Source organism: Bubalus bubalis, chromosome 12, assembly GCF_019923935.1.
Source record: "Bubalus bubalis isolate 160015118507 breed Murrah chromosome 12, NDDB_SH_1, whole genome shotgun sequence".
NCBI lineage: Eukaryota > Metazoa > Chordata > Mammalia > Artiodactyla > Bovidae > Bubalus > Bubalus bubalis.
The window spans coordinates 43900374-43928027 of NC_059168.1; the positions used below are offsets into that span (position 1 = coordinate 43900374).

General features: G+C 52.6%; 1 protein-coding gene across 2 annotated transcripts in view; it reads right to left on the reverse strand.

Moving 5' to 3' along the window:
• The window catches only part of SH3RF3 (SH3 domain containing ring finger 3), a 159638-nt gene that overhangs the window by 13844 nt on the left and 118140 nt on the right, over nucleotides 1-27654 (reverse strand). For both annotated transcript variants that reach the window (XM_006054830.4, XR_327239.4), the window contains exons 6-8: nucleotides 24079-24249; nucleotides 22359-22612; nucleotides 13510-13820 (exon numbers count right to left, since the gene is read on the reverse strand). In XM_006054830.4, the coding sequence (XP_006054892.2) occupies nucleotides 13510-13820; nucleotides 22359-22612; nucleotides 24079-24249 (736 nt within the window). The remainder of the gene's footprint in view (nucleotides 1-13509; nucleotides 13821-22358; nucleotides 22613-24078; nucleotides 24250-27654) is intronic.

A 27654-nucleotide genomic window follows, 5' to 3' on the forward strand; every position in this document is an offset into this window, starting at 1 on the left:
ATCAGAAGACTCAGGAGGAGCCTCCCCTAATGCCGAGGAGCAGGTGGGTAGAGGGCAGCTCCCAGAAGGGGCTTCCCTGGGCGATAGCAGTGAGGCTAGGTGTGTATACAGGGCAGAGCCTGTGGTCGGTCTGTTAAGACGCCGCTCTGTGTCCAGGGTGCTGCCTGGCCCCGCATTCAGCAAGCACCTGCTTTCCCATCTCCATATGAAACTCTTTCCTCTTCTATGAGTTCTGAACCCCACCCCCTCCACCATCACCAACATCCTCCTGTGTCCTGAGCAGAGATGGTGTTCAAGGTGAGGCCTCCCCCATTCTGGTGATTCACTTTTCCTGGGCCTCTCCCACGTGCACGTGTTATTAAACTTCGATATCCTCCTATTGATACACCTCATTTAGTTCTTAAATCTGCCAGAAGGACCCAGAAGGGGAGAGAAACGTCTTCCCCCAACAGGAGACACCCCAGGAGAGAGCAGTCCACGGGTGAGACAGCAGGCGAGCCCCAGTGAGAGGTGGGGTCCCAAGGCCTCCCAGAGTGGCTCCCTCAGGTTCTCTCTGGGCAGCGGGGCTGTTGGGGAGGGGGTGGTGGGCTGGGCTGGGCATGCACATCCCTCTCCTCTCCCTGGGAGCGCATTCCCTCTATTCCTTCCCTCCAGCTCTACTCGCAGCCCATCCCTGGACCTTGGTGAGCATTCCTTTCTGGGAGAGCTTGTTTCTCTCTCATCCACTCTGTCCACTTGCACGCCTTCAGGTCTTCAGCCTCTGTATGTTATTTTTTATCCCCTCCCCTACATGGACCACTGGTTGAATTTGTGCTGTAACCCAGCCCCATGGGCAGTGGTGCCTGCACCGGGGAAGTTCCCACAGGAGCCCGGCTCTGGATCGGGGCCAGACCAGGCCGCTGGGCGGTACCCTTGTCCCCAGGCAAGAAGTCACTGGGCAGAATGCAGTGAGATGAGGGAGGGTTAAAACGCTGAGCTTTCACTGCATCACAGCTTTCCCTGGACTCAGCGTTCTGACCTGCTCCTTTCTCTTCTCACCCTGATGCAGGAAGGCCTGTTAACTCGGCAGAATTTATAGCTCAACACTAATGTCTTTAAGATTGCTTCTGAAGAGGTCAGGCCAGAGGGCAGATGGCAGAGGCGTGAAGCCAGAACAGCCCTCTGGCTCTAGGCTGTGTCTGGGCCGCTCTCGGCTTCCTCCACCAGGACAACCTTGCCTTGAATGTACGTTTCCAACGGGCCTCTGCTTGTTTTCTGTAGAACAAGTGTGGGGCCACCACAAAATATTAGGTTAAATGAAATGCATTCAGATGAAATCTCTGCAAAACCTGGTATCCTCCAGAAAGGGTTCTGGAATGGAACAAGGAAGATCAAACACATCCTTATCTACTCAGGTGTGCCAAGTGCAGGTACTTCTGAAAATTTTTTTAAACAAAACAGATGGGTAGAAACTACCTCATCCAACCAGAAAAATGGCAGCAGGATGGTCACCACAGGGGAGGGGCCGTCCACACCGGAGGGGCTCTGCCAGCGGGATGCAGGATCTCGGAGGCTCAGGTAGGGATCTAGCTGTTATTCCCACTAGCACTGACAACCTGTCCTGCCAGCTCTCAGGGACACCGGAGTTGTCTTCCTGGACTCATGTCCTTCTTAGCACAGCTGTTTCCAGGCAACGTCAGGTGACACCCCCTGGGCACCAGCTCAGCGTGGCCGGCCTCAGCCCTGCAAATCCTAGACCCTGGCCTGGCTGCTCCTCCCTGAGAAGGGCCTGACTGGGCTCTTCTGCTCCTAAACTCTAAAGAGCTGCCACCACATGCACACGCCTGCTTGTCATCATCACATTAGAATGATTAGGAAAGGATGGGAATTTGGAAGAACTCGAGGTGTCAGGACCCCAGTGGACTCAGGTCACCAGGAGCCCCTCGTGGCTCCTCTCTGAGCTGCTGATCTAACAGGGAAGTGGCCGCCTGGCAGACGGAGGGAGGGCCTCAGAGTCCACCTCACGAGCAGTCCTGGCAGGAGGATGTGGGAAAGGCTTAACTAGAGCTGCTCACGCCAAAGGGCAGGGAGGGCTGCCTATGGGTTGCGGGTGAGTTTATCTTCCACGACTTGACTCCTGGGGCTGTTTCTACTAGTGGTGCCGAAAGCGGAGGCCCTGGACCCACTCCCAGCGTGTGCCCTGGGGCACAGACTCAGACCAGCACAGAGAGGGGCCACAAAGCCCACATCTCTCCCTGGGATGGACCTTGCTGTTCTCCAGTCTCGCCTCAGCAGTAGTGTTTCCTTGCCATCGGCACAGAGGAGGGAGGTGCCAGTGTCCTTCACAAACTACAAGTGTCTCTCTGGCTGGAAGGAAGGCTTCTCTGCACAGGAGGCTGAGGAGCCGCCTGCAGCTCCCCTGCATGTCTCCCTACTGCCCCTGGATGGGCCCTGCCTCCGGGTTCCAGGGCGTCCTACAGAGCACCCGCTTATTCAGCTCTGAGCCGGGGCACAAGCCAGGGCTCGCCACCGAGTAAGCGCCCACAAAGATTCTTGTATCAGTGGGTCAAAGAGCACACGGGTGGCTGAGGGCAGCCCAGGTGTGAAGTGAGGAAAAGGGTGAGTTCTGGAAAGCAAGGATTGATGAGGTGCTGCCAGGATTTCTGGTCACGGGGGAGTCAGTCTCTGGGGAGGTGGCCCTGTAGGAGTGTGAGTGTGTGAGGCACACTGCCGCGGGTTCTGGGTCCTGCAGACCCCCCGTCAGACTCCTTCTTCACTGATGAGCAGGGAAGCTCATTTTCGTTCTGTGATGAGGTCCCTAGACCCTCTGGTGGGGGTGCTGTCAGCCTGCCGAGATGGGTCTTTCCACTCCAGGCGGACTCTGCTTCACTGACCAGGAGCGGTTCTGGGCTTGCTCACTGCCCGGACGGGCTGGTGTGACAACCACCAACAGAAACGGTGTCACCAGTCTGTGTCCTTTTCCTGCCCTGGCTCTAATGACGCTCTGTTGCAGTGTGGCCCTCCTCCCTTTACTGCTCTGCTGTCCCCGGTGCCATGCACCAGATACGCCTTTCCCCCCCACAGCCGCCTGACCTTTGCACTGTGTCACATAGGAGTCGTCACAAACGAAGCTGCTCTGCACACTCATTCTGGAGCCCAGGGGGCATGAGATTCCCTCTCTCCTAGGAAGACCTCCAGGAGTGAGTGGCTGGGTTCATGTGTCTAGGAACCGCTGGGCTCTCTTTCAGAGCATGTGTATCGTCTTCTACTGATATTCCCACCAGCAGCGACCGGGAGCTCTCTGCTCAGCCTAACCCTTTAAATACTAGCTCTGCCTCCCATCTTCACGGAATATGGGCACCGCTGCCCCCCTCCCCCACAAACACGCAATAAGGAATAAAGTTTCTACTTTATTGTCTTGTAGACAATACACTTGTCTTGTAGACAAGCCCTAGCCTTGTTTTCCACCCAAGTGGCTTTCTCATGTCACGTGACAGCCTTCTCTGAATGGGCAGAAAACACGAACATAACTTGTGTCCCATGTGTATGCTCCCAGGATGACCTCAGTGAGGAGGGGCTCATGACCCATCCTGTGGCCACCAGTCAGCTCTCTCCCCAGCCAGCCCTATCAAAGTGACCATGGTGGTAGGGACAGAGGAAACGTGTGGGCTCAATATCACAAATGTCCTCCCACCAGAGCCTCCTGGCTGCGGCCACTGCCGACTGCCCAGTTTGCCAGAGACCAGCACTGAGCCCCCAGTACGCCCTGCCCTCTGGGTGGTGAGTGCCCCCTGGCGGCAGGCTGATTAAAAGGGACCACTTCCACCGCAGACGGGGCAGCTTTTAGTTCCCACTGAAATAGTCACTTATTCTGGACTCATGGCTCCTTCCCCACATACAATGCTTCTGCCAAAACTCCTGTCTATGGACTCAGGGAATACCTTACCCAGCATCACGATACTCCGATACTCTACATAGCAATGCTTCTGGAAAAAATCAAGAGTGACAATGGGCCCCTGTTCGTGGAATTCACTGGTCTCACCCTGCCCCTCACTGTCCACAAGCAGGCAGCCTGACAGAGTGGTGCAGTGACCTCTTGAAGATCCAGTGAGTCTGGATCCAGGAGACCCCTTGGGGCATCTCAGTATCACCATGCCCTGTGCTCAGGGTCATTGGGAGATGACAACAGCCCACCCAGGCAGGACAGCTGACGGCCCAGACCCTTCAGCATGGAGCCCTGAGTCCCCAGATCAGAACCACGGCAGCTGAGCTGCTCGCTGGAGGCAAAGGGGCAACAGAGCGAGTGGTAGGAGAGGCAGTTACAGACACGAGGGCTGTGGTCGGCACAGAGATTTCCTTGTTCTGTTAGGAATGCAGCCATGTGTGTGTACCTATAAAATACCGTTGATTCTTCACTCTCCCATTCCTCATCACAGAACATCAGCAGTGCTGACTTTACACCTCGGGCTTGCAGTGACAAGACACCATGGAGAAGCACGAACATCATGGAGGACTCGCCATCCCCCTGTGGGGGTCAGCTCGTCCCAGTGGCTCGCAGCACAGTGATCTCACATCAGCAGAAGCAAGCCCCTTCGCTGTCTTTACTCAGAGACGAGGCTGGGTCAGAGTTGGGCTCAGGGCCCAGCTAACAGGGTACACCATGATGGGTGCTTTGTGTGGCAGGTTGGCCAGGCTGTGGGGCCAGTGGTCAGCCCCTCGTCTGGACGCTGTGGGGAAGGTGTGTCCAGATGTGGTCAACTCCACAAGCTGGGGCTTCAGGAAAGCAGGCTCCTTGCAGCATGGGCCTTGATGGCCGGGTGGCTGGTGCCAGCGGTCACATGCCTAGGGAACAAGCAAGGTTTCCTGGGAAAGACCTTCTGCCTCCAGATAGCATCTTGATCCCCAACCTCTCTCAGCCTGTCAGTGCCAAGGTCTTTGGCTTCCAGCCTCCGTGATCATCACAGGACCCAGGCCCTCAGATGAGCATTAACCCAGGCCCTGAGGTGCGTAAATGCACCTCTCTCTATTCGCTCTGCTTCTCTGTGGAACTCTGATTGAACAAACCAATAATGAAGAAAGGCTTTTGTAATCAACAGAAGACATCATTCCCATCTTTGTTCGGTCGCTCAGTCGTGTCCGACTCTTTGTGACCCCATGGACTGCAGCATGCCAGGCTTTATTCACCATCTTCTGGAGCTTGCTCAAACTCATGTCCATTGAGTCAGTGATGCTATCCAACCATCTCATCCTCTGTCGCCCCCTTCTCCTCCTGGCTTCTATCTTTCCCAGAATTAGGATCTTTTCCAATTAGTCAGCTCTTCGCCTCATGTGGCCAAAATATTGGAGCTTCAGCTTCAGCATCAGTCCTTCCAGTGAATATTCAGAGTTGATTTCCTTTAGGATTGACTGGTTTAATCTCCTTGCAGTCCAAGAGACTCTCAAGAGTCTTCTCCAGCACTATAGTTCGAAAACATCAATTCTTCGGCGCTCACCCTTCTTTATGGTCCAACTCTCACCCCCATACATGACTACTGGAAAAACCATAGCTTTAACTAGACAGACCTTTGTCAGCAAATAAATGTCTCTGCTTTTTAATACGCTGTCTAGGTTGGTCATAGCTTTTCTTCCAAGGAGCAAGCGTCTTTTAATTTCATGGCTGAAATCACCAAGTGCAGTGATTCTGGAGCCCAAGAAAGTAAGTCTGTCAGTGTTTCTATTGTCTCCCCATCTATTTGCCATGAAGTGATGGGACTGGATGGCATGATCTTAGTTTTCTGAATGTTGAGTTTTAAGCCAGCTTTTTCACTTTTTCCCATCTTAGCATTAAACAGAAATTTCCGGGACTTGTCTAAGGTGATAAAAAGCAAAGACATTAGAAGACAGTGGATGCAGCCAGAAACGCAGCCGCAACTGCTAGTCTTACAAAGAGACCATGAAGTGATAACATTTTCTTTAAATTGACCCATCAGTTCTCCTTGAGATATGGTTGGAAAGAGAGTGAATCCTCTAAAAAGATGAATGTGCTTCATTCCCATGCCACAGGCGAACATGTCTTGTAATTTATTAAGATGTGGCCCGGAAGGAAATACAGAGCCCGTAACAGTCAAGCCTGCCCTCAGAGTGACCTCGCCCTGGAGGGAAGTGCAGGTCTGCAGCTCCTGTCCTGTCCCAAGGTGGGGATGCTGCCCCTGCCTCCACACAGCTGCCCACACGATGGCGTGTGTGACAAGATGGGAAGGCACTGCACTTCCTGAGGGCCACCTGCTGGCCTGGCCTCCTGTGGGCACTACCTTTGGTTTATGGGCTGTGCCCAAGTCTTTCTCTCGAACTGATTCCATCAGCTGAGACTCCCTGGGCATGAAGGACTGGAAAAAAGTCTCCCACGTCTGATGAGGACACAGTGGTCTCAGAAGACAGCACTAGTGCTGGGCTGGAATTCTGTACCAGATAATTCTAGCTGAGGTTGGATCTCTTGGGCACATGGCCTACGGCCACTCGGATGTACTTGGACATCCACCTTTTGTACCATCAGCCAGCTCTCCTGGCTGCCCTGGATGTTCAGGTGTCAAATCTCCGCCATCCTGATTAGTTACAGTAACATTTGCCCTCCTGGGAAACTTCAGTTCAGTTCAATTCAGCCGCTCAGTCGTGTCCAACTCTTTGTGACCCCATGAATCGCAGCACGCCAGGCCTCCCTGTCCATCACCAACTCCCGGAGTTCACCCAGACTCATGTCCATCCAGTCAGTGATGCCATCCAGCCATCTCATCCTCTGTCGTCCCCTTCTCCTCCTGCCCCCAATCCCTCCCAGCATCAGAGTCTTTTCCAATGAGTCAACTCTTCGCATGAGGTAGCCAAAGTATTGGAGTTTCAGCTTTAGCAGCATTCCTTCCAAAGAAATCCCAGGGCTGATCTCCTTCAGAATGGACTGGTTGGATCTCCTTGCAGTCCAAGGGACTCTCAAGAGTCTTCTCCAACACCACACTTCAAAAGCATCAATTCTTCAGCGCTCAGCTTTTTTCACGGTCCAACTCTCACATCCATACATGACCACTGGAAAAACCATAGCCTTGACTAGACGGAGTCACAAATTCTTTTCCATTTGTAGAGTTTATTGCTATTCTGAAAATGAATTTGGGGGACTTCTCTTGTGGTCCAGTGGTTGAGAATCTGCCTGCCAATCCAAGGGACACAGGTTCGATCCCTGGCCTGGGAGGATCCCACATGCCCGGGGGCAATTAAGCCCATTTGCCACAACTACTGAAGCCCAAACACCTAGAAGCCCGTGCTCTGCAATAAGAGAAGTCACCACAACGAGAAGCTTGAGCACCACAATGGAGAGTAGCTCCCACTCACTGCAACTAGAGAAAGCCTGAAGCAACAAAGGCCTAGCACAGCCAAAAAAAAAAAAAAAAAATTCAACACTCTAAAAAAATGAATTTTGATTTAATGTTTTGCAGCAAAATCCTAACTTCTGACTGAAATAGTTTTCTTGGGTGTCATCCATCCTTCAGGCTAAATGTCAGGTGTGAAACTAAGACCTTAAAAACCCCTTTACACCCGTGTTTCTTGGTGGACACAGGAAATGGAGCCTCCAGTGTGGAGATGAACAAGTACCGTTTCACAAACAGAATGCCAACTGGCCCAGGTTCATTTCAAGTAGGCAGCATCTCTTGGTTTGGCAACATTAGGTGTCCTTTTTCTGAAACTGCAAAATCAAATCCCCTTTTAATCTTTCCTCAGGAGCCTCAGGAATAGAAGCTGTGCATCTATATCTAACCTGCAATTCTTATGGGATCTGGACTTCAGGGAACTGTCAGATACCTAATAATGGTTCCTAATACTTTCGTCCAAATACCTATGCTAAGCATGTATGTAAGGAGATCAAGCCAGTCAGTTCTAAAGGAAATCAACCCTGAATATTTATTGGAAGGACCAATGCTGAAGCTGAAGCTCCAGTACTTAGGCCACCTGATGTGAAGAGCGGACTCATGGGAAAAGACCCTGATGTTGGGAAAGATGGAAGGCAAGAGAAGGGGACGACAGAGGATGAGATGGTTCAATGGCATCACTGGCCCAATGGACATGAATCTGAGCAAACTCTGGGAGATAGCGAAGGACAGGGAGGCCTGGTGTGCTGCAGTCCATGGGGTCGCAAAGAGCCAGACATGACTGAGTGACGAACAACAAAGCACGAATGAGCACTTCCTCCTTCCAAACCCCATGGTGGCAGGTGCCGTGCTGCTACCTCATTGATGCAGGAATCAAGCAGGGGAAGCCCCTGGAGCCCCTACGGGGGCAGTGATGTGAGCCTCCACCCCTTTCACACACATCCATTCATCTGGGCCCTCCTTCTCCAAATGCAAGCTCCACTCACTGTGTAGTAGTTTTGGCTCCTGCCCTCCACCCCATACCCTGATGCCCTGGGCGCCCAGCAGAAGCTGACCAACAGGCCCAAGGAGAGGGCATGGGCACTGGCTGAGCACCAAGGCCTGGCCTTACTCCTGGGGGTTACCAGATGCCTGGCCTCGGCCCCCAGGTGCGCATCACACCCTGAAAGCTCACCAGCACCACACCGAGCTGAGGCCCAGAAGTTGGTGGATTGAGGCTCAGCCCAGGACAAGGGCCAGGGGCCTCAGAGGGAGACCTGGAGGTTGGCCAGGCCCTCCTGGGAGAGTGCAGAGGAGAAGATCCCAGGCTGCCTCTGAGCTCTCCACAGACCAGAGGGGCCTGTCCTGTCCTACTCAGGGTCTGCAACCTACCCATGTCACCGGGGGAGGAACGCTCTGATGGCACATTCTCTCCAATAGTAAGTTGCCTGTAAAGCCTCACTGTTCTGACAGCGGGGATGTGTGCTTTCAGGATGGGCTCACTGTCTGCCCGAGGACCACTCACCTGCCTCACGCCAGCCCGCCTCTTCCCACCAGCAGTCTAGCTGTAGGGAGCCAAAGTGAAGGGCTGGGGTCATGAGGCCTCCAGAGGCCTGGGGCAGTCAGCAAAGGGCCCTCCGCCCGCTAGGGCACCAACTCCAGCACCGCAGCAGGCAGGACTGCCCAGCATGCATGTTCCAGGGAGGACGCAGGTCTCCATGGCCCGTGGGGGCCAGATGACCGCCAGACTCCTCAGAGACTCATTCGTGGGGTGGACAGGGTTCCTGAAGCCCTTGAGAATGTGCCTCCTGGGCTGTGTGCTCAGTGAGTTTCCTGCGTAATTGAGCCCCACTGGGGATGCAGCACTGATCGAGAGCAGGGTGTGGGCCTGTCCTCCCCGCAGAGGTCAGTGTGATGTTGGGGCCTGCAGGGGATGCCAGTCCTGGTGAGGTCAGACCCAGTCCACGCTCCCACTGGGTATGATGTCTGCAGGATGTCCTGCTGGTGGGGGTGGCAGGGCTAGGGGCACTGGAACAGAAAGCCAGGGCCTGTCTTGAAACTGAAAACACTTTGGCAACAACCGATACACTGGTTATAGAGCCGACAAAACCCTCCTCCTAGTCCACATCTTAGAAACAGCCCGGGCAGCGGCTTGCTTGGCGCATGGATGCCCAATGGGGGAAATAAATTCACAAACTAGTGGTTCTTCACTTTAGGAAAAGGTGCCTGGTTGTTTAAGAGCTTCAACTTTGGGGCTTCCCTGGTGGCTCAGTGGCAAAGAATCTGCCTGCCAATGCAGGATACTCATGTTCCATCTCTGGTCTGGGAAGACTCCACACATCAAGAGCAACTAAGCCTGTGTGCACAACTATGGAGCCTGTGCTCTAGAGCCAGGAAATCGCAACTACTGAGCACACGTGCCACAAGTACTGAAGCCTGAATACCCTGGAGCCTGGGCTGTGCCGCAAGAGAAGCCACTGCAATGAGAAGCCTGCACACCACAACTAGAGAGAAGCCCCCATTCACTGCAACTAGAGAAAAGCCCATGCAGCAACGAAGACCCAGCACAGCCAAAAATAAAAAATCTTTTTTAAAAAAAGTCCAGGGACAATTCCTTAAAAAAAAAAAGAAAAAAAGCCCCATCTTCAAGATTTCTTCAGATTGTACATTCCTGAGTTTTCATTAAACATGTCATTGTAACCCTCCCATCATGTGTGGTGTATTTGGTCGCTCAGTTTTGTTCAACTCTTTGAGACCTCATGGACTGTAGCCTGCCAGGCTCCTCTGTCCATGGGGATACTCTAGGCAAGAATACTAGAGTGGGTTGCCATGCCCTCCTCCAGGGGATCTTCCCAACCTAGGGATCGAACCCAGGTCTCCCGCTTTGCAGGCGGATTCTTTACCATCTGAGCCACCAGGGAAGCCGAAGAAAGAGTGGCTAGCCTATCCCTTAGAGGATCTTCCCGACCCAGGAATCGAACCTGGGTCTCCGACATTGCAGGAGGATTCTTTACCAGCTGAGTTACCAGGGAAGCCCCCCTCACATCATATATACACACAATTTTAATCTGGGGCTGTGGTTAATAAAGGACAGTTCGCCTGCAAACTGGTCACCATGAGGTCCCTACAGTAAGCAGGCTCGCCTGCTCTGCCCTGGTCATTGGCCCAACCACGGAACCACATGAAGTCGTTCAGTCGTGTCCAACTCTTTGTGACCCCATGGACTACAACCTACCAGGCTCCTCTGTCCATGGGATTATATAGGCAAGAATATTGGAATGGGTTGCCATTTCCTTCTCCAGAGGATCTTCTGACCCAGGGATGGAACCCTGGTCTCCCACATTGCAGGCAGAAGCTTTAACGTCTGAGCCACCAGGGAAGCCACTGGCCTCCATCAGCCCAAACCCACCCCCAAAGGCTTAGCCCACGGAGGCACACCTTCTGTGTGGTTTTGGTCAGATGGTTCACTCTCATGGGACCCCTTCTGGCTGTACTTGAGTCATGTACAACCAGAAGGCAGATGCCCCAGGCTCACAGTCCCCTCTTCTGGGCTGACCTCAGGACCTCCTGCCAGCAGTTACCCTGGACTTCTTGCCCTCCAAGTCCTGCACGAGCCAAAAACATCAGCAGTCACGGTCTCATGGGGAGGGGAGGCTACCACAAGTCAGTGGACTAGGGCCGGACAGCCTGGAGACCAGAGTCCTCAGCCTGGCCCCACAGCCAGTGCTCTGTGATCCTAGGCAAGTGCCTCAGCATCTCTGAACCTAGGAGGGTCATCAAGAATGAACAGTTTAATGTGAAGATCTTGGGAAGTTCTTTCCAGTTCCCAGACTCTATTACTCTGTGAAAAGGAAATACCAGGGGAAATACCAAGAAAATACCCCTCACCGACCAGGGGAAAGTTAACTTTATTCCAGCCCATAAAGTAAAGAATTTTCTACAAGTCATGCGGGGGGAACTTTACAGGCAGTTTTTCCAACTCTCTTCAATCAACAAACATCACCAGATGCCCACTATGCATGAGGTACCTCCAGGGTCAGTCAGGGCTCTGAGGGTTCTGAAGTAAGTTTTAAATCAGGACTTAGCACAAAATAGCAACCAACCCCCACACATGCTGACCCTCCTGTGTGCTGGGCCTGCCGACCAGCTGCGTGTCCTGTTCCATCTAAAAATACATTGGTCCAAATCCACTAAGCTGGTCTCGTGACTCCTGAGGGTCGTTTCAAACATGGGTCACCAGAGGGACCCTCAGCATGCTGGGGCCACGGACAGTGCTGGCCGGAGCCAGCAGTCAACCTTGGAGTGGATGCAGGGGAGGGGGGCGCGTGAGCGTCCCTGGTCAGGTCTGAACCCCATGCTCCTCCCACCTGGGGCCTCCTGGCGGCTCTTGGGCTGCCTCCGCTGGCTAGTTTCTTTGGCCTTTGCTCAGCTGAGGCTGCCAGGAGGCCTCCTCTGACTGACAGGCGCTCTGCTCCCCGTTCTCACCACCCTCTGGGGTCCAGGCAGACAGCCTCACCATCTGGATCGGGTGTTGCCCCCAAAGGACCAGAGAGCATGCTGTCACTTGAGGGGCATGCTCAAATCACAGCTGGTTTCATACTGAAAGATCTGAAAACATCCACAGGGACCTCCCTGGTGGTCCAGCGGATAAGACTCCACACTCCAAATGCAGGGGGCCCGGGATCCATCCCTGATCAGGGAACTAGATCCCTCCCACATGCCACAGTGGAGATCGAAGATCCTGAGTGCCGCAACTAAGATCCCTCAAAGCCATAAATGTGTGAATGAAGTGAAAATCGCTCAGTCATGTCCAACTCTTTGCAACCCCATGGATTGTATAGTCCATGGAATCCTCCAGGCCAGAATACTGGAGTGGGTAGCCTTTCCCTTCTCCAGGGGAGAGAGTGTTCTGTCCATGGGCAGAGCATGTGTTCTGTCCAAAGGGTAGCCTTTCCCCTCTCCCAGGAGAGAACCCAGGTCTCCCATATTGCAGGCGGATTCTTTCCCAGCTGAGCCATAAGGAAGCCCCTAAAGTGAAAGCTCATTCAGTTGTATCCCACTCTTTGTGACCCCATGGACTGCAGCCTGCCAGGCTCCTCTGTCCAAGGAATTCTCTAGGCCAGAATATTGGATTGGGTAGCCGTTCTCTTCTCCAGGGGAATCTTTCCAACCCAGGGACTGAATTCAGGTCTCCCGCATTGCAGGAGAATTCTTTACCATCTGAGCCACAAGGGCAGCATAAATATGTGAATAAGTATTTTTAAAAAGCGTGCACCAAAGAGAGAAAAAAAAAAAAAAAAAACACCCCAGGCTGTAGCAGAGCCAAGAGCATGAGAAAAAGCCACCTGGACAGCAAGGCCAATAAAGGGAGTGACCCCTGCTGGGGATTGGGCCCAACATCCAGCACAGCCTGGGCAGCACAGTGGTCTGACCACTGGACACGTCTCACTTGCCCTGAAAGACCAAAAGTGAAGAAAGGTAAAATGGTTCATCAACGATTTTTTTTATACAGATCCCATGCTGAAATGACAACATTTTTGGATATTGGGTCAAGTAGATTACACCATTAAAATGAATTTCACTTTTTATCTTATTTTTAACTTTCCACAATGTGGCTACAGGAAGACTGCAAATTACATGTGTGGTCTGAATTATAGTTCCATCTGTGGCACTGACATAGAAATCTGGACTCCCGTCTTGGCTCAGCTGACCACTAGCTGATGGTGACTGAAGCCAGCTCCCCAGACTCAGTTTCTTTCTGAAATAAGCCCACTTCCCTTACTGCTGGGGAAGAGCTGAGGGCCAGCCACACCTACGAGGAGGCCGGCGCCCTCCCCTGGCCTGTGCCCCGCGCTGCCCTAGTGTGCGCTGCCCATGGACAGAACACTGAGGGGAGGATGGCAACTGTTCACATGCGCGAGAGGTCTGTGGACGTGTCATTAGACGTCCTGACACCTGGCAGTCAGTGTCTAATCCCAACAAAGCGAGTAGTTCACCGCGACTTTCCCGCAGAAGGAACTGAAGCGTCTTGAGGAGGGGGTGTTTTTTTTTTTGTTTTTGTTTTTTTTTTTTTTGATGTACAGGAGCACGCTGGGCTTGGATAGCGCTCCCCAAATGGTGTCTGATACCAAAGAAGTAGGACCACCCACTTGGCACTTACCTTCTCATTTTTCCTCTCATCTGGTCTGCCTCCCACGCTGGTGGGGCTGGATGCGGTCAGGCCACCGGCGGGGCCCCCTCCGGCCTCCCCGTTGAGGTTGGCGGCGCTGACGTTGGGAGGGGTAACGGCTGAGGCTGCCGAAGCGAGCGGGATGGCCGGCCGGGGGCACTGTGTCACTGGCTGGGGGCTGTGCTGCGGGGACCCCAAGGCGGGGGGCCTGAGGCCGGCGGGCAGGCGAGATGGGGAGTTCTGAGTGCGCAGGGGCGACACCGTGGCGGTCGGCCGGCCCTGGATCTGGGCCGGGTGGGCAGCTAGGAGAGAGGGGTGGAGAGGGTGGGGGAAGGTCATTCTGCAGCCGGCAATCCCTCCTGCCCACCCACCTCTGCCGACCTCCTCGCCTTGGCCCTTCCCAGGTTCCTACAGTCTGAACTGCAGTTGTCTGCCGGTGATGAACCAGCATACTCTGGTTTTACAAACATCCTGTTCAACCCTTCTAGACTTGAAGCCCCTAGTGAAATGAAATGTTTCCTGCTTTAAGCTCTACCAGTAAACAGCCTTTTCCAAATGCACATTTCTGAGCCCAGGTGAAACAAAGCCAGCTATTTGGAAGCCATCAGCTGCTTCCTCTCCTGTAAGCATTGAGGAGCTGGGGGGATGTGAGAGGCGGCCACACCGTTACATTCACCTTCTTTGACAGTGAACAAGGAATTAGTCTGTGAACAATAAAGAAAGCAGGATTGGCCCCAGATAGCTATGTGCATATGAAAGAAATTATTTCAGCAAGCCTGGACGCTTGAATTTTCCCATACATAGAGGATCACTAAATCTCTTCATGTGAGAGATATAGTTTTCTCTTAATAAACCATAATATTTTAATATTTAGATTACCTGCCTCTCCCTGCAAACTTGTATGTAGCCTGCCTCCTCCCCTACCTCCTCAAAGCACTCTTGGGGTCACCTGAGATGCTGTCTCCTGGGCTCGAGGTCCTAACATTCCTATTGAATAAAACCTAACTCTCAGCTTTTAGGTTGTGCGTATTTTTTTTAGTGGACACTGTGGAGGAGCCTGGAAGAAGCCTGGGGAGGCCCTGGGTTACCAGGCACCACTGAATGTGAGGGGATCTCTGGACAGTGTGGCTGGGCGGTCTCCACCTGGAACTGGAAGTTACGGCCCAGGCCCTGGCTCCCATACCCAGTGGTCGAGCTGGCCAAGCACCAGCCACGATCACCGATGAAGGCTCACCGTCCACCTCCCTACCCCAGTGTAAGCTCTGCGTGGTGGGACCTTCACGTTTCATTCACTAACATGTTCCAAACAGCTGGAATGGTGCCTGGCAGATAGTAATGCTGAATAAAATTGTTTCAGAATATTTGTGTCTAAGAAAAGAGAACTCGGCTAAAACACCTGTACAGATTTCACAGAACTAAACCACTGGAGAAGAAAAGAACATTTCCCAAGAGAGGTGGGGCTCACTCCACAGCTGGTACGAGGGTTAGAGTCCATGGGCCCTCAGTCGCCCGCCTGGCAGGACCCAAATGTGCGCCTGTTACCGCCTAAGCCTGCTGGTCTGTGACACCAGAGTAGATGTGGGCTGCTGGAGGAAGGACTGTGGACATGCCATTGCTCTCAGTCTGCCCCCTACTCCTCTAACCCATCATCTCAGTAACTCTGGGCCCCTGAATCCTGCTGGCTCTCACAGGTCCACTCCGCCTCCCAGGACTGGGTTCAGTGGGCGCTTTACAGAAAGCAAGTGAGTGAAAGATGATCTGCTTATTGTCACCTCTGTCCTTCCCTCACTCTCAGGCCATCATGTCCTGTCACATGGAGGAGCAGATGCTGGAAAGTCCACAACTTCAGGGCCATCTCTGTCTGGACACAACCCCTCAGCCTCCAGGCCCAGGGCGTGCACTCAGTTTCTCCTGTCCATCATTCTGCCCCCTCCTGTAGCTAACCCCGCCCTCAGGCCAGAGCTAGACTCACCTCCAAGTCCAGGTGGGGCTCCATTCCCTCCCCTACTCCAGGAGGGGTCTCAGTACAGAGCATGCCCAAGAAAGGCTCAATACTGACCACCCCTAGGAGGGGGCTCAGTACTGACCACCCCCAGCAAGGGGTTCAGTACTGACCACCCTCAGCATGGCCTTCGTCCTTAGACATCCTCAAGGGGCCGCCTGTCGGTCTTCTGCAGGAGGTGAGAGTCAGCCAGCACCATCAGCTTCATCCCGGAGCCTAGGAGGCCAGCACGTCAACTCTCTTGTGTCCCATTTGTTTACATCCACACAATTGCTTCTTGAAGTATCAAAATTAACCATGCTCTCTGTGTCCAGAACAAGGGGCAGGAGTCCCACATGATTCATTCTTCCAGGAGCCTCAACTCACTTCCATACCAGAAACACCGCTTCTCACCCCATTCTTCCATCATGTTATCTGGACAAAAGCAACTGTGACTCCTCTCTCATCAAATTAATGGACACTTTTATGTTTTCAGAAAAAGTACTTATTGATCCAGTCATTTGTCTTCACACCAATACCACACTGATGACTGCGGCTTTATCAGTCCAGTTCAGTTCAGTCACTCAGTCATGTCTGACTCTTTGTGACCCCATGGACTGCAAAATACAAGGTTTCCCTGTTTATCACCAACTCCCGGAGCTTACTCAAACTCATGTCCATCGAGTCAGTGTCGTTCTCTGTCATCTGCTTTTCCTCCTGCCTTCAATCTTTCCCAGCATCAGGGTCTTTTCCCATGAGTCGGCTCTTCATATCAGGTGGCCAAAGTATTGGAGTTTCAGCTTCAGCATCAGTCCTTCCAATGAATATTCAGGACTAATTTCCTTTAGGATGGAAAGGGACTCTCAAGAGTCTTCTCCAACACCATACTTCAAAAGCACCAATTCTTCAGCACTCACCTTTCTTTATAGTCCAACTTTCACATCCATACATGACCACTGGAAAAACCATAGCTTTGACTAGATGGACCTTTGTTGGCAAAGCAATGTCTTTACTTTTTAATATGCTGTCTATGTTGGTCATAGTTTTTCTTCCAAGGAGCAAGCGTCTTTTAATTTCATGGCTGAAGTCACCATCTGCAGTGATTTTGGAGCCCCCCCCAAATAAAGTCTGTTGCTGTTTCCATTGTTCTCCCATCTATTTGCCATGAAGTGATGGGACTGTATGCCATGATCTTTTCTGAATGTTGAATTTTAAGCAAACTTTTTCACTCTCCTCTTTCACTTTCATCAAGAGGCTCTTTAGTTCCTCTTTGCTTTCTGCCATAAGGGTGGTGTCATCTGCATATTTGAGGTTATTGTTATTTCTCCTGGCAATCTTGATTCCAGCTTATGCTTCATCCAGTCCAGCATTTCTCATGATGTACTCTGCATATAAGTTAAAAAAGCAGGGTGACAATATACAGCCTTGATGTACTCCTTTTTCTATTTGGAACCAGTCTGTTGTTCCATGTTCAGTTCTAACTTGCTTCTTGACCTGCATACAGATGTCTCAGGAGGTAAGTCAGGTGGTCTGGTATTCCCATCTCTTGAAGAATTTTCCACAATTTGTTGTGACCCACATAGTCAAAGGCTTTGGCATAGTCAATAAAGCAGAGTTAGATGTTTTTCTGGAACTCTTTTGCTTTTTCGATGATCCAACAGATGTTGGCGATTTGATCTCTGGTTCTTCTGGCTTTTCTAAATCCAGCTTGAACATCTGGAAGTTCATAGTGCACGTACTGTTGAAGCCTGGCATGAAGAAATGCGGCTTTACAATGTGTCTTAAAATCAGTGTTAGCTTTCAACTTGTTTTTTTGACCAAGGTCCTCTGCATGCCTATATGAATCTAGGTAGCAGATTTTCAGGTTCTACCAAAAAATTGGGTTAGATCTTGATTGGCACTCCACTGACTCCATAGGTCAGTTTTTGGAGAATAAACACCTTAACAACATTAAGTTTTCTTACTCCTAAATAAAGTATATCTCTGTAAATATTTAAGACTTCCTTAATTTCTTTCTTTAATTTGCAATATTTTGGAGTGTTCAAGTCTTATTCATCTTTTATCAGGTTTAATCCTAAGTAATTTATGTTTTTAATGCTATCAAAATTGGTATCATTTTTAAAATGCCAATTTCCAAAAATCATTCCTGGTATAGAGAAACAAAATTGACTTTTGTATGTTGACCTTGTATTCTGTAACCTTTGTGTAGATGCCTGTTTCCACCTGGTATGTTTTTCCTTCTTTCTAAAGACTACTGTTTGACATTTTTCATGGTATGTGATGACATCTTTTTAACTTCACTGTGTCTGAATAATTCTTTATTTTGCTTTCATTTATGAGAGACATTTGTTGGGTGTAGAATCCTAACTTGACAGATGCATTTCTTTCAGGACTTGTTAGGTTTTCCACTGTCTTCTCACTTGCAGTGTTCCTGACAAGAAATCTACTGTCGCCCTTATTTTTTCCTACACTATGTATCTTTTCTTTATTGCGACTTTCAAGGTTGTCTTCATCACAGATTTTGAACAATTTGATCATACTTTGCCTTGTTGTAGTTTTCTTCATGTTTCTTGTGCTTGGGAGTCACTGAGTGTCACTGATCCATGAGTTTACAGCTTTTATCAAATTTAGAACATTTTTGGTCATTATTTATTCAACTCATTTTTCTGTTCCACCCTTGTCTCCTTTGCTTTGGGGACTTCAATTAAAAATATATTTGGCAACTTGAAATTGTCCTGCCGCTCTGTTCATTTTAAAAAATTCTCTTCTCTCTCTTTGTTTCATAGTTTCTATTGCTAGATCTTCAAGTTCACTATTATTTTCTAAGCAATGTCTAAGCTGCCATTAATGCCATCCAGTGTGTATTCTTGATCTCACACTGTGTAGTTATTTTTAGAAGCTTGATTTCAGTCTTTAAAATATCTTCCATGTTTCTACTTACCTTTTTGAGCATATGAAATACAATTATAACATCTTTTTTAGCATCTTTGTTCTGGGTCAGCTTTGATGACTGGTTGGTTGATCTCACCTCTGTGGGGCATGTTCTCCCTGCTCTTCTGCATGCCTGGTGCTTCATTATTGCCATCAGACACAGGTGGGTGAGGTGTGGCTGCCCCAGCCAGGTGAGCTCCTCTGCATGGTAGCTGGTGTCCTGGGAGCCGGCTGGTGGGAACAGGCACTTCCCAGCAGAGTCCTTGTGCTCTTGGCCCACGTGGTCCCTCACATGCCTGCCCATCAGTTCTCAGTGTCCTGAGCCAGGGACATTGCACTCTCTGGAGCTCGGTCATCCAGACCCTCATCTCCATACCCCCACCCAGGGAGCCTTCTGGACTGGCCCCATGCTCTCCCTGTGCTGACTCCTGGCCTTCTCCCCAGGAGGTGAGCTAGGACCTTCCTCTGTGTTCTCATCTCTCATGGATCACCATCCTTGGTCTTCTAGTATCCAGTGTCTCAAAACCACTGTTTTATATATTCCTTGTTTTTTTTCAGTTGTTTCTGGTGGGAGGGTAAATCCTGACCTCATTGCTTTATCTTGGCCATAAGCAGAAATCTAGCTTTATCCCTTACATATAAAAATCTGGTTATATCTATTATTTTAAATTCTCTTAGGAGCCCTGCTGCCCACAGGATAAAAACTGAGGTTCCTTGACCCAGTGGAAGAGAAACAGCCCGATCTGCTCCCCTCAGCTTTGTCACAGGCCTCACAGCCGCCAACACGCCTGCCCTCTGGGGCTCAGAGCCTCCCTCGTGCTCCACCATTGCACGCTCTGCTCTGAGCTTTAGACCTAACGTCCACCTTGCCTCTGCAGAGAAACTGTCACCAACACTCTGCTCCTCCTTCCCACCTCTGTCTCAGTCACACTAAAACAGTCAGAATCACTCCAAGCACAAACTGTGGCCCTGCTCATCTCCATGCCTTCGTGGCCAGAATTCCCCATCTGTTTGGTCCACTCAGGTACTTCTGTCTGTCCTTTAGGAACCAAGGCAGCATCACATCCTCCTGGAGATGGTCCACAGGCCCCTCCGCAGTCACCCCCTCCTTCCTCCTTGGTTTGAGGGGTCCAGGGGGGTCCACCCCCACTGCTCCCTATACCTTCACACTCCCCAAGCCTTCACCCAGTGCTTTTCAAACTCCACTGTAACCTGGGTCTCCTCATCTTCCTAAGGTGGGGGATAGAAATGGGTCCAGACCCCAGCAGAGCCCTGGTGCACCCAGCCCTCTCCCAGTGCATTTTGCTGATAAATGAAGGGCCATGTGGGGCCCTTGCCCTCTGGGCACCATGGCCAAGGCAACCAGGCCTTTGTCCATGACTGTGGTTTTGGTCTGAGGACACTAACAAGGATCTCCCAGGTGCTGGAGCTGGGGTTTGCTGAGATGGGGCAGTCACTGCAGTGAGCAATCCCCTGCCTGTGCACACTGTCAGGAGTGTGTTCTTGCTCTCCAGACACAGAAGGAAGTGGAAAATGCTGTGGGGACTCCAGATACATAATTACTGCTATGATGGGGGCATCCTGTATCCTGGCTGTGGCACATGAGTTGGGGACGAGCCCTGGGCTGGAACACACCCAGCATGCCATTAAACCATCCTGTGCCTCACTCTCCCACACGTGAATTAAACAGATGGAAGAGCATGCCTGTTACCCATGCTGGTTACCATGGTGATTGAGGACTGAGAGAGTGTTCTGCTCTGGCTTGCCGATTTCTTTGATTCTGCTGTTATTCCATTCCATAAATGAGATGGGCAGGTCATATTCCTCCTTGAACTGGTGGGTTCCTGACATGGTGGAGTGTGGACAGGCCCTCGTAGGGCACTTGGTGCAGAGCTGGGTGGCTGGGATGGATGTACACTCCATGAGAGGCAGGCCTGCCGTGGCTCTCAGCATCATGGAGCACAGAGCAGGCTGGGGAATGGATGAGGGGGTCACAAGCAGGAGGCCCTGCCTGGGAGCTCCAGGCCCAGGAGACCAGCACCTCAGTGCATGTCTCCCCAGCCGTGCAGCAGTGGGCGGGCACTCCCTGGGCACGCTATCTCTAGGCCTCAGGGGCTGCATCCACAGCTGGAGGCTACAGTGAGCACCATCAGCTGCCCTGAGCCATGGCCAGATGGAAGGTAATGGCTGGGCCGAGAGGTTGGCCACAGGTGACATCGCTGCAGATTCTTCCAGGGCAGAGACAACTAGCTCTTCTCCAGGGCCCTACTGGCCAGGTGAAAAACAGACCTCACTTTTCACTAATTTAAGGGAAAAAAAAACATATATGAAGGACTCTTGTTGTTCAGTTGCTAAGTCCTGTCTGACTCTTCGTGACCCCCTGGACTGCAGCACACCAGGCTTCCCTGTCCTTCATCATCTCCCACATTTACAAAGTGAGTCTTAGCAAACCTACATGAAGGCAGGGCCAAGCCCACCCACGGGGCTTCCTTGGTACAGAGCCCACTGTGGCTGAATGAGAACACCCAGCATGAGGCTGGACACCAGGGTGGGGCTGCTGTCGGGGACTTTCCTGGTGGCTCAGTGGATAAGAATCCACCTTCCAATGCAGGGCACACAGGTTTGATCTCTGCTCCAGGAAGATTCTACACGTAACTAAGCCCATGTACTATTGAGCCTGTGCTCTAGAGCCCGTGAGCTGCAACTACCGAGCCTATGTGCCACAACTACTGAAGCTCAGGCACTCTAGAGCTCCTCAACAAGAGAAGCCACCACCACGAGAAGCCCGGGCACCACAATAAAGAATAGCCTCCACTCTGCAACTAGAGAAAGGCTGTGCACAGGAATGAACACCCAGCACAGTCAAAAATAAAATAAATAAATTGTTGTTACTGTTTAGTTGCTAAGTCGAGTCCAACTCTTGCAACCCCCTGGACTGTAGCCTGCCAGGCTCCTCTGTCCGAGGGATTTCCCAGGCAAGAATACTGGAGTGGGTTGCCATTTCCTTCTCCAGGGAGTCTTCCTGACTGAGGGAATAAACCCGCTCTCGTGCACTGGCAGGTGGATTCTTTACCACTGAGCCACCAGGGAAGCCCAAAATAAAATAAATAAATAATTTGGAGAAAAAAGACATTCTGAGAAAGAGATTATTTTTGAGAATGGGGTGGGAGTGGAGAGGAATTCTGAATCATTTAAATGAAACTCAGAGGCACGTCCTCCCATCCTGGGTCCCGTTCACCACACAGTGACAATGTTACTGGCTTATGTGTCGGAAAGTTACTGGCCTGGCTCCCAGGAGGACCACGTGAGTCAAACTTAGCAGTTCTTCTTAGCTGACTGCCAAGCTGCCAAGCAAGATGCGTTTACCCTGTTCACACCTTCAGGAACCTCCCCACACTTCCTCTCATCTCATGCTACACTGGGAGCCACCTAGACTGTCCTGACTTCTGGTTGGTCTTCTACTGATGAAGCTGCATGAGGAGCAGTGGCCATCACTCCTCAGCCTCAAAGCATCTCAGGAAGCACCTCTGTGGATTGGTCTCATTACCAGCTCTGTCCTGGGTGGGGCAGGGAGGGGGCGGTGCTGCCTCATCAGAAGACCCCTTGGTGCCTGGCATGCAAATGCAGGTGACCCACAGTGGCTCACAGGGCCACCCAGAAGTGCCAGGGTTACCTCACTGGTCCAGCCAGTCCTCTTGCTGTACTAAGTGTATAAACACCTGTGAATTTTCTAATCCACTCCAGCTACAGGACAGGCTATGAAGATATGTCAACATGTTCCCCAGGACTAGCATAAATTCATGATTACAGGCCACCCCTCCACAGACCGCTCAAGACCTGGGCCAAAGGACACTCATAACTTGTGTCCCTGAGATCAGCTTCCTCAAATTTTCCAGCAGAGTGAGGTCCCCAGGAGGCTGCTACATACCAGTGGGGCCGGCGCTCCGGGCCTGGCTGGCTGCTGGCTGGACTGTGTGCCTCAGACAACTGCCCAGTGGGGGAGAGGCAGCCTGGTGCTGAGCTGGGACCTGGGCTGTGGTGAGGGGAAGGGCTGGCCTCAGGGCCGTGGCCGGGCTGCTCAGACTCCCACCGCCTGGGTGCATGGTTGTGGCCATCCCTTTGGCCAGGGGAGACCCTCCGACTGCATTATTCCGGGGTGGTCCAGCCCCTCCTACAGGAATCCTGAGGAAATGAACAGAATGAAGTCAGGGGAGGGCACAGATACACTCACGCCACACAGACTGATGAAGCACCGCTCAGCCCCTTGTCTCTGAGAGCTGGAGGCCACGCCATCCAGGACAAGTCCTACAGCAGCACCACGATGACCTGGGCATGTGGTGCCCAGAGGCCTGGCTGAACAGCAGAGCCCCTGACAACCACACAGTCTCTCCACCTGCATATGTGACAACCAGTGAAAGAGCCATAGGAAACAGGGAAGTGATGCTAATCAGATATTTTGTTCCAGAGTCACTGCCTTGATTTAGTCTAACAAACAGCTGTGTGTCCCCAAACAGAGGCAGAAGGAACGGGCTTGGCACATCTGGCAGGCAGCAGGAGGCAGGGGCCCGGCTCCTTCTGGATGAGGGACTCCTGGGAGTCCAGGAAAGGGCGCAGACAAGCCTTGTGTTTGTGGTTTTACCGCAGACTTTCCAGAGAAAGTGATGTGGAGAGTCCAGGACACACCGTGGAGCACAGGACTCTGAGACAGGCCCCAGTGGCTCCTCCCCCTGCACGGGCCAGCCTGAACCATGCACCAGCACCAAGCGTGTGGGGCTGGGGTGGGGAACTCCTAGGATCCATTATCAGGATCACATGCCTTCCATTTGTCCAAGAGCTGGAAAAACTCCCCATCTGTCTCCTCTGGATCTCAGCTGTGAGGCTTGGGGAGCCACCCATGGTAGGAGCAAGCAGAGCCTCTGCAGAGCAGCTGTGGGGAGAAGGGCCTCTCTGCACAGGGCCACAGGGCCACAGGGCTCACAAGGTGGGCCTTTCCAGGAGGGTATGGGGGATGAGGCTCCCGGGCCTGCTGCTGTGAAGGTACAAGTCAGGCTGTGTCAGTGCAGGTCTGGGTGTTTACTTTGCTTGGAGTCTTAACAGGGGGTGGGGTGGGGGTTCTGTAGCAGGTCTCTGCAGGTCCTGGGCTGTGAACACAGGGCTGAGGCATCTGGGGCTCCCCAGAGCGAGGCCAACCCTAAACCAAACCTGCAGGGGACGCCCCTCTCCATGAAAACATCTGACAACCCTGGGTCACCTCGAGCTAACTATTAAACTTGCTTTTGCCAGTTTATAAAAATAATGTAACAGTAAATTTGTAAAACACAGGAAATGACAAGGAAAGAAAAAAATTAATTACTCATAATGTTCCACTCAGTAATAATGGTTAACTTTTGGGAACATGAAATCTTTCCTTCACGTGTGTGAATGGCGTGTGCCTTTTGCACACACACCCACTGTACTCATATGTGTGCACACATACATGCATGCACCTGTGCCCACAAGATCCGGCCCTGTGACATGCCCCCGTGTGGTGCTCTGGCTCCTCCCGGCCACCTTCTCCCCGGGGCAGCGGGCAGAAGGAAGGCAGGCGGGGCGTGGTCCCTGGTCTCCACACGGCTGCGGCCACAGGAGGCGGGTAGCGAGGGCCTCACCTGGAGACGGGTGTCACATAGTTGCCAGGGAACACGCCTGAGAGTCCGGTGCGCAGGGCCGTGCCCTTGAACCAGCCATCCCGGCACTTCTCCAGGACGCGGTACGTGTCGCCCTTGCGCAGCTCCAGCTCGTCACTCTTCTGGGGCTTGTAGGCATAGAGCGCCAGGTACCTGCGGGCAAGAGGCAGGTGGTGAGCGGTGCCGCGGACAGAAGGGTGCCCTCACACACTTGGCGGGCAGTCAGGGGCCAGGAGGAGCCCCCGGGGAAAGACCCCTGGAGCCACAGGCTCCACACCCTTCGCCAACCTGCAGGCTGAACTCAGAGAAGCCCTGCCAGGACCAGATGAGGGGCCAGCTGTCTAGGTCCATTTTGTTCTCTTTTCTCTGATTAATACCTGATGCTCTGGAGAAAGCAATGGCACCCCACTCCAGTACTCTTGCCTGGAGAATCCCATGGATGGAGGAGCCTGGTGGGCTGTAGTCCATGGGGTTGCTAAGAGTCGGACACGACTGAGCGACTTCACTTTCACTTTTCACTTTCATGCATTGGAGAAGGAAATGGCAACCCACTCCAGTTTCTTGCCTGGAGAATCCCAGAGACGGGGGAGCCTCGTGGGCTGCCGTCTATGGGGTCGCACAGAGTCGACATGACTGAAGCGACTTAGCAGCAGCAGCAGCTCTGGGCAAGAGAAGGCTTTAGGGAAAACGGGTGAACTACGCAGCTTTGGGTGGGTTTCCTCGTTTAGTCCCACCTGCCCACTCACCCAGCCATGAAAACTGGAGGAGATTTGGAGGCCCTTTTAAAGAAAAACCAGCCCAATTAGGGACTCCTGAGATAGGTGACTAACTGAAATTCTACTTTCAAGATTTTCTAACAGCTTGGTGGTGTGAGCCCTAGCTGAGGGCTGAGACACTGCACTCCTCACTTGCCAGGACTCTTTGAAATATCCTGAGCCCCTGGCACCACCCTCAGAACCTCTGATAAGTGCTTTGCTACTTTGGGGGTTTGTGGAAGGGATTGTTTGACCTAACAGAGAGAGTGGTTTCAGGCAAAAACCCTGCTTGCAAGATCTGGAGAGGAAAAGTGGTGGGGGCTTCACTCCAACAAAGAAACGAGATGCATTAAAACAATTTTTTTTGGCTGTAACCATGTGGCATGTAGGACCTTAGTTCCCTGACCAGGGATCAAACATGTGCTCCCTGCAATGGCAGCATGGAGTCTTCACCGCTGGACCGCCAGGGAAGTCCCAAGATGCATTTCTAAAGAAGCATCATCTCCTGGGCCTCCTTTCAGGATGGGCCTGGTGGGCACACTGCCCCTGCTGGGCCCCAGGAGCCTCCTTCTTTGCCTCCTAGCCACCCTCCCAGCCTCCGGGACTGGGTGACTTCAGGGGCTACCTGTACTGTCCACTGCCCAGTGGAGCATGAAGCTGTGTACAGAGGGCCATCCGAGGGTGAAGTGCTGTCCCTGCTGGGGAGAGTAGGACCTCGGGCAGCGAGCGAGAGGCTCAGAGGTCCCAGTAGCCAGGGCAGCCCTCCCCTCCACATGGCACAGTCCCCCCACACACCCAGCAAGCCTCCCCCACACCTAGCATAGTGCCCACTGGCACCTACTTTCACAGTGGCGTCAACCCAGATTCTAAAAGACAGACATGTGTTAGCTACTGCAGCAAAGGCCCGACGAGCTGTGTGTATGTGTGTGTGTGTCTGTCTGTCTGTGATCCAGGGAGGGGTCTTCAGATGACAGAGTGATCTCTGGGGATGAGCTGATGATCCCCCTCAAAATCCTGGAATTCCCGAGCCATTCAGGGAACAAGGTTTGTGTTCACCTCTCAGGTTCTTCCCATCACAGTGAGAATGAGTTATTTTCAGACTGTGGGCCTTAAGGCACCCTGATTAACCTTTACATTGAAACAGTCTTCTTTCAAAATCCCACTTGTACTTTAGAGAAACACACCGTGGTTCCTAATGAGGTAATAAAGGCAGAAAACAGGCAACAGAAGTGAACTTGGCTGAAACCACCACCTGACTCCCCAAACTTGGACCAACTACGGGCCCCATTGGGTGGGGGCACCTCCTCCCCCACTCTTGCCTCTGGGACCATGGGCTCTGCTGAGCCGAGTCGTGAGCGGGTCTGCAGGCATATCTGGATTTATCCTGTGTCCTGCCTCCTCTAGAGTCATAGCAGTGGGAGGCGATGTTTCCTTCTGGTTTCAGCTGTTCATTCATTTACTAGACGCCAGTGGTCCTGGCGCCCTCAGGCGCTAACCATGCAGGGAGATAGGCTTGCTTCTAAGGACCCCTTCACCCCAGGGGACGGGGCACCCTCCTCCATCATCAGTCAGAACTGTTTAGGAGGCGCTGCCATCACCTGTGGGACAGCGTGCAGAGCCCATCCCCCTCAGGTGTCTGGAGTCCGGACAGGGTGGGAAGCTGGAGTCTGTTATGGTCTTGCTGGAGCCCCACATGAGCTCTGAGGCTGGGCTACTTACTCATTTCACAGCTGAGCAAACTGAGGTTCAAAAAGATGGAGTGTCTCTGTTTATGCAGTGAGTTGGAGGCAAGCAGTTGTTCTTGGCCCCAGGGCCTGGTAGGCCCCGTAAGAAGCTGGGGTGAGGCCGGGAGCAGGGGGCCCTGAGGCCCGCTGTCTTCATCTTATTGTGAATTCATTCTCCGAGGAGCAATCTGTTCTCTGGTTTCAACAGTTCAAGTTCAGTCTTTCCGTGTGCACTGCTGGGGGGTGGAGTGTAAACTAATCTGACTTCACCTGGCACACCCCCTGTCCCCCAACCTGTTCCCTTCGATGCCTCAGGGGAAGCCAGACTGCCTTGCCAGCGTTTTTCCTGCACGTGGGGCTGCTTGTCTGCCTGCGGCTCGTGCGCAGGCCTGGGATGCTCCGGAGGGGCTGGCGGCTCCCAGCCTGATGTCTGCAGTTCTGTGGTCCCTGGAGTGCAGTGGTCACTCAGGCCCGGTCCGAGTGTGGCCACAGGGAAGGGTGCATCGTCTGCACCTCTTCTGTCCCCACCCTCTCGTCCGTGCCCGCCAGCCTGGAGGGTGCCCTCGGCAGGGCCTTGGAGCTGCAGGCCGATGCCCACAGAGCCCAGGGCCGGGAGAACCAGATAGCGCCCGCAGGATTTCCGGTACTCCACGTGCCTCTCCCCTCAGCCTCCCCTCCACTCCTCCTCCACTCCCTCTCTACTCCTTCCAAAGGACTTCAGCTCTGCACATGCCTCGATAGAGGACACAGAGCCGGCTGCTCCAGAACTGGCCTGGGATTCATTTGTCTCGGTGGATTCACTCACAAGGCTGGTACTGAAGGTACTTGGTTCAGACAAGAGTGGGAGGTCTGGTTCACAACGCTCTCCCCATGGCCGGGTGGCCAGCAGGGGGCTCTCCTGCCCATTGGAAGAGGCGTCCCCGCCTCCAGGCTGATGCAGCCCTGGGGGAGTGAGTCTGGGGACACGTCAGCCCCTTCCCCGGTGCCCTCGGCTGGACAGCATGCAGTCTGGACACGCGGCAGCTGTGGCCGCCCAGCCTTTACTTGCAGCTGTGTTCCCATAAGCAGCCTGCTGGGAA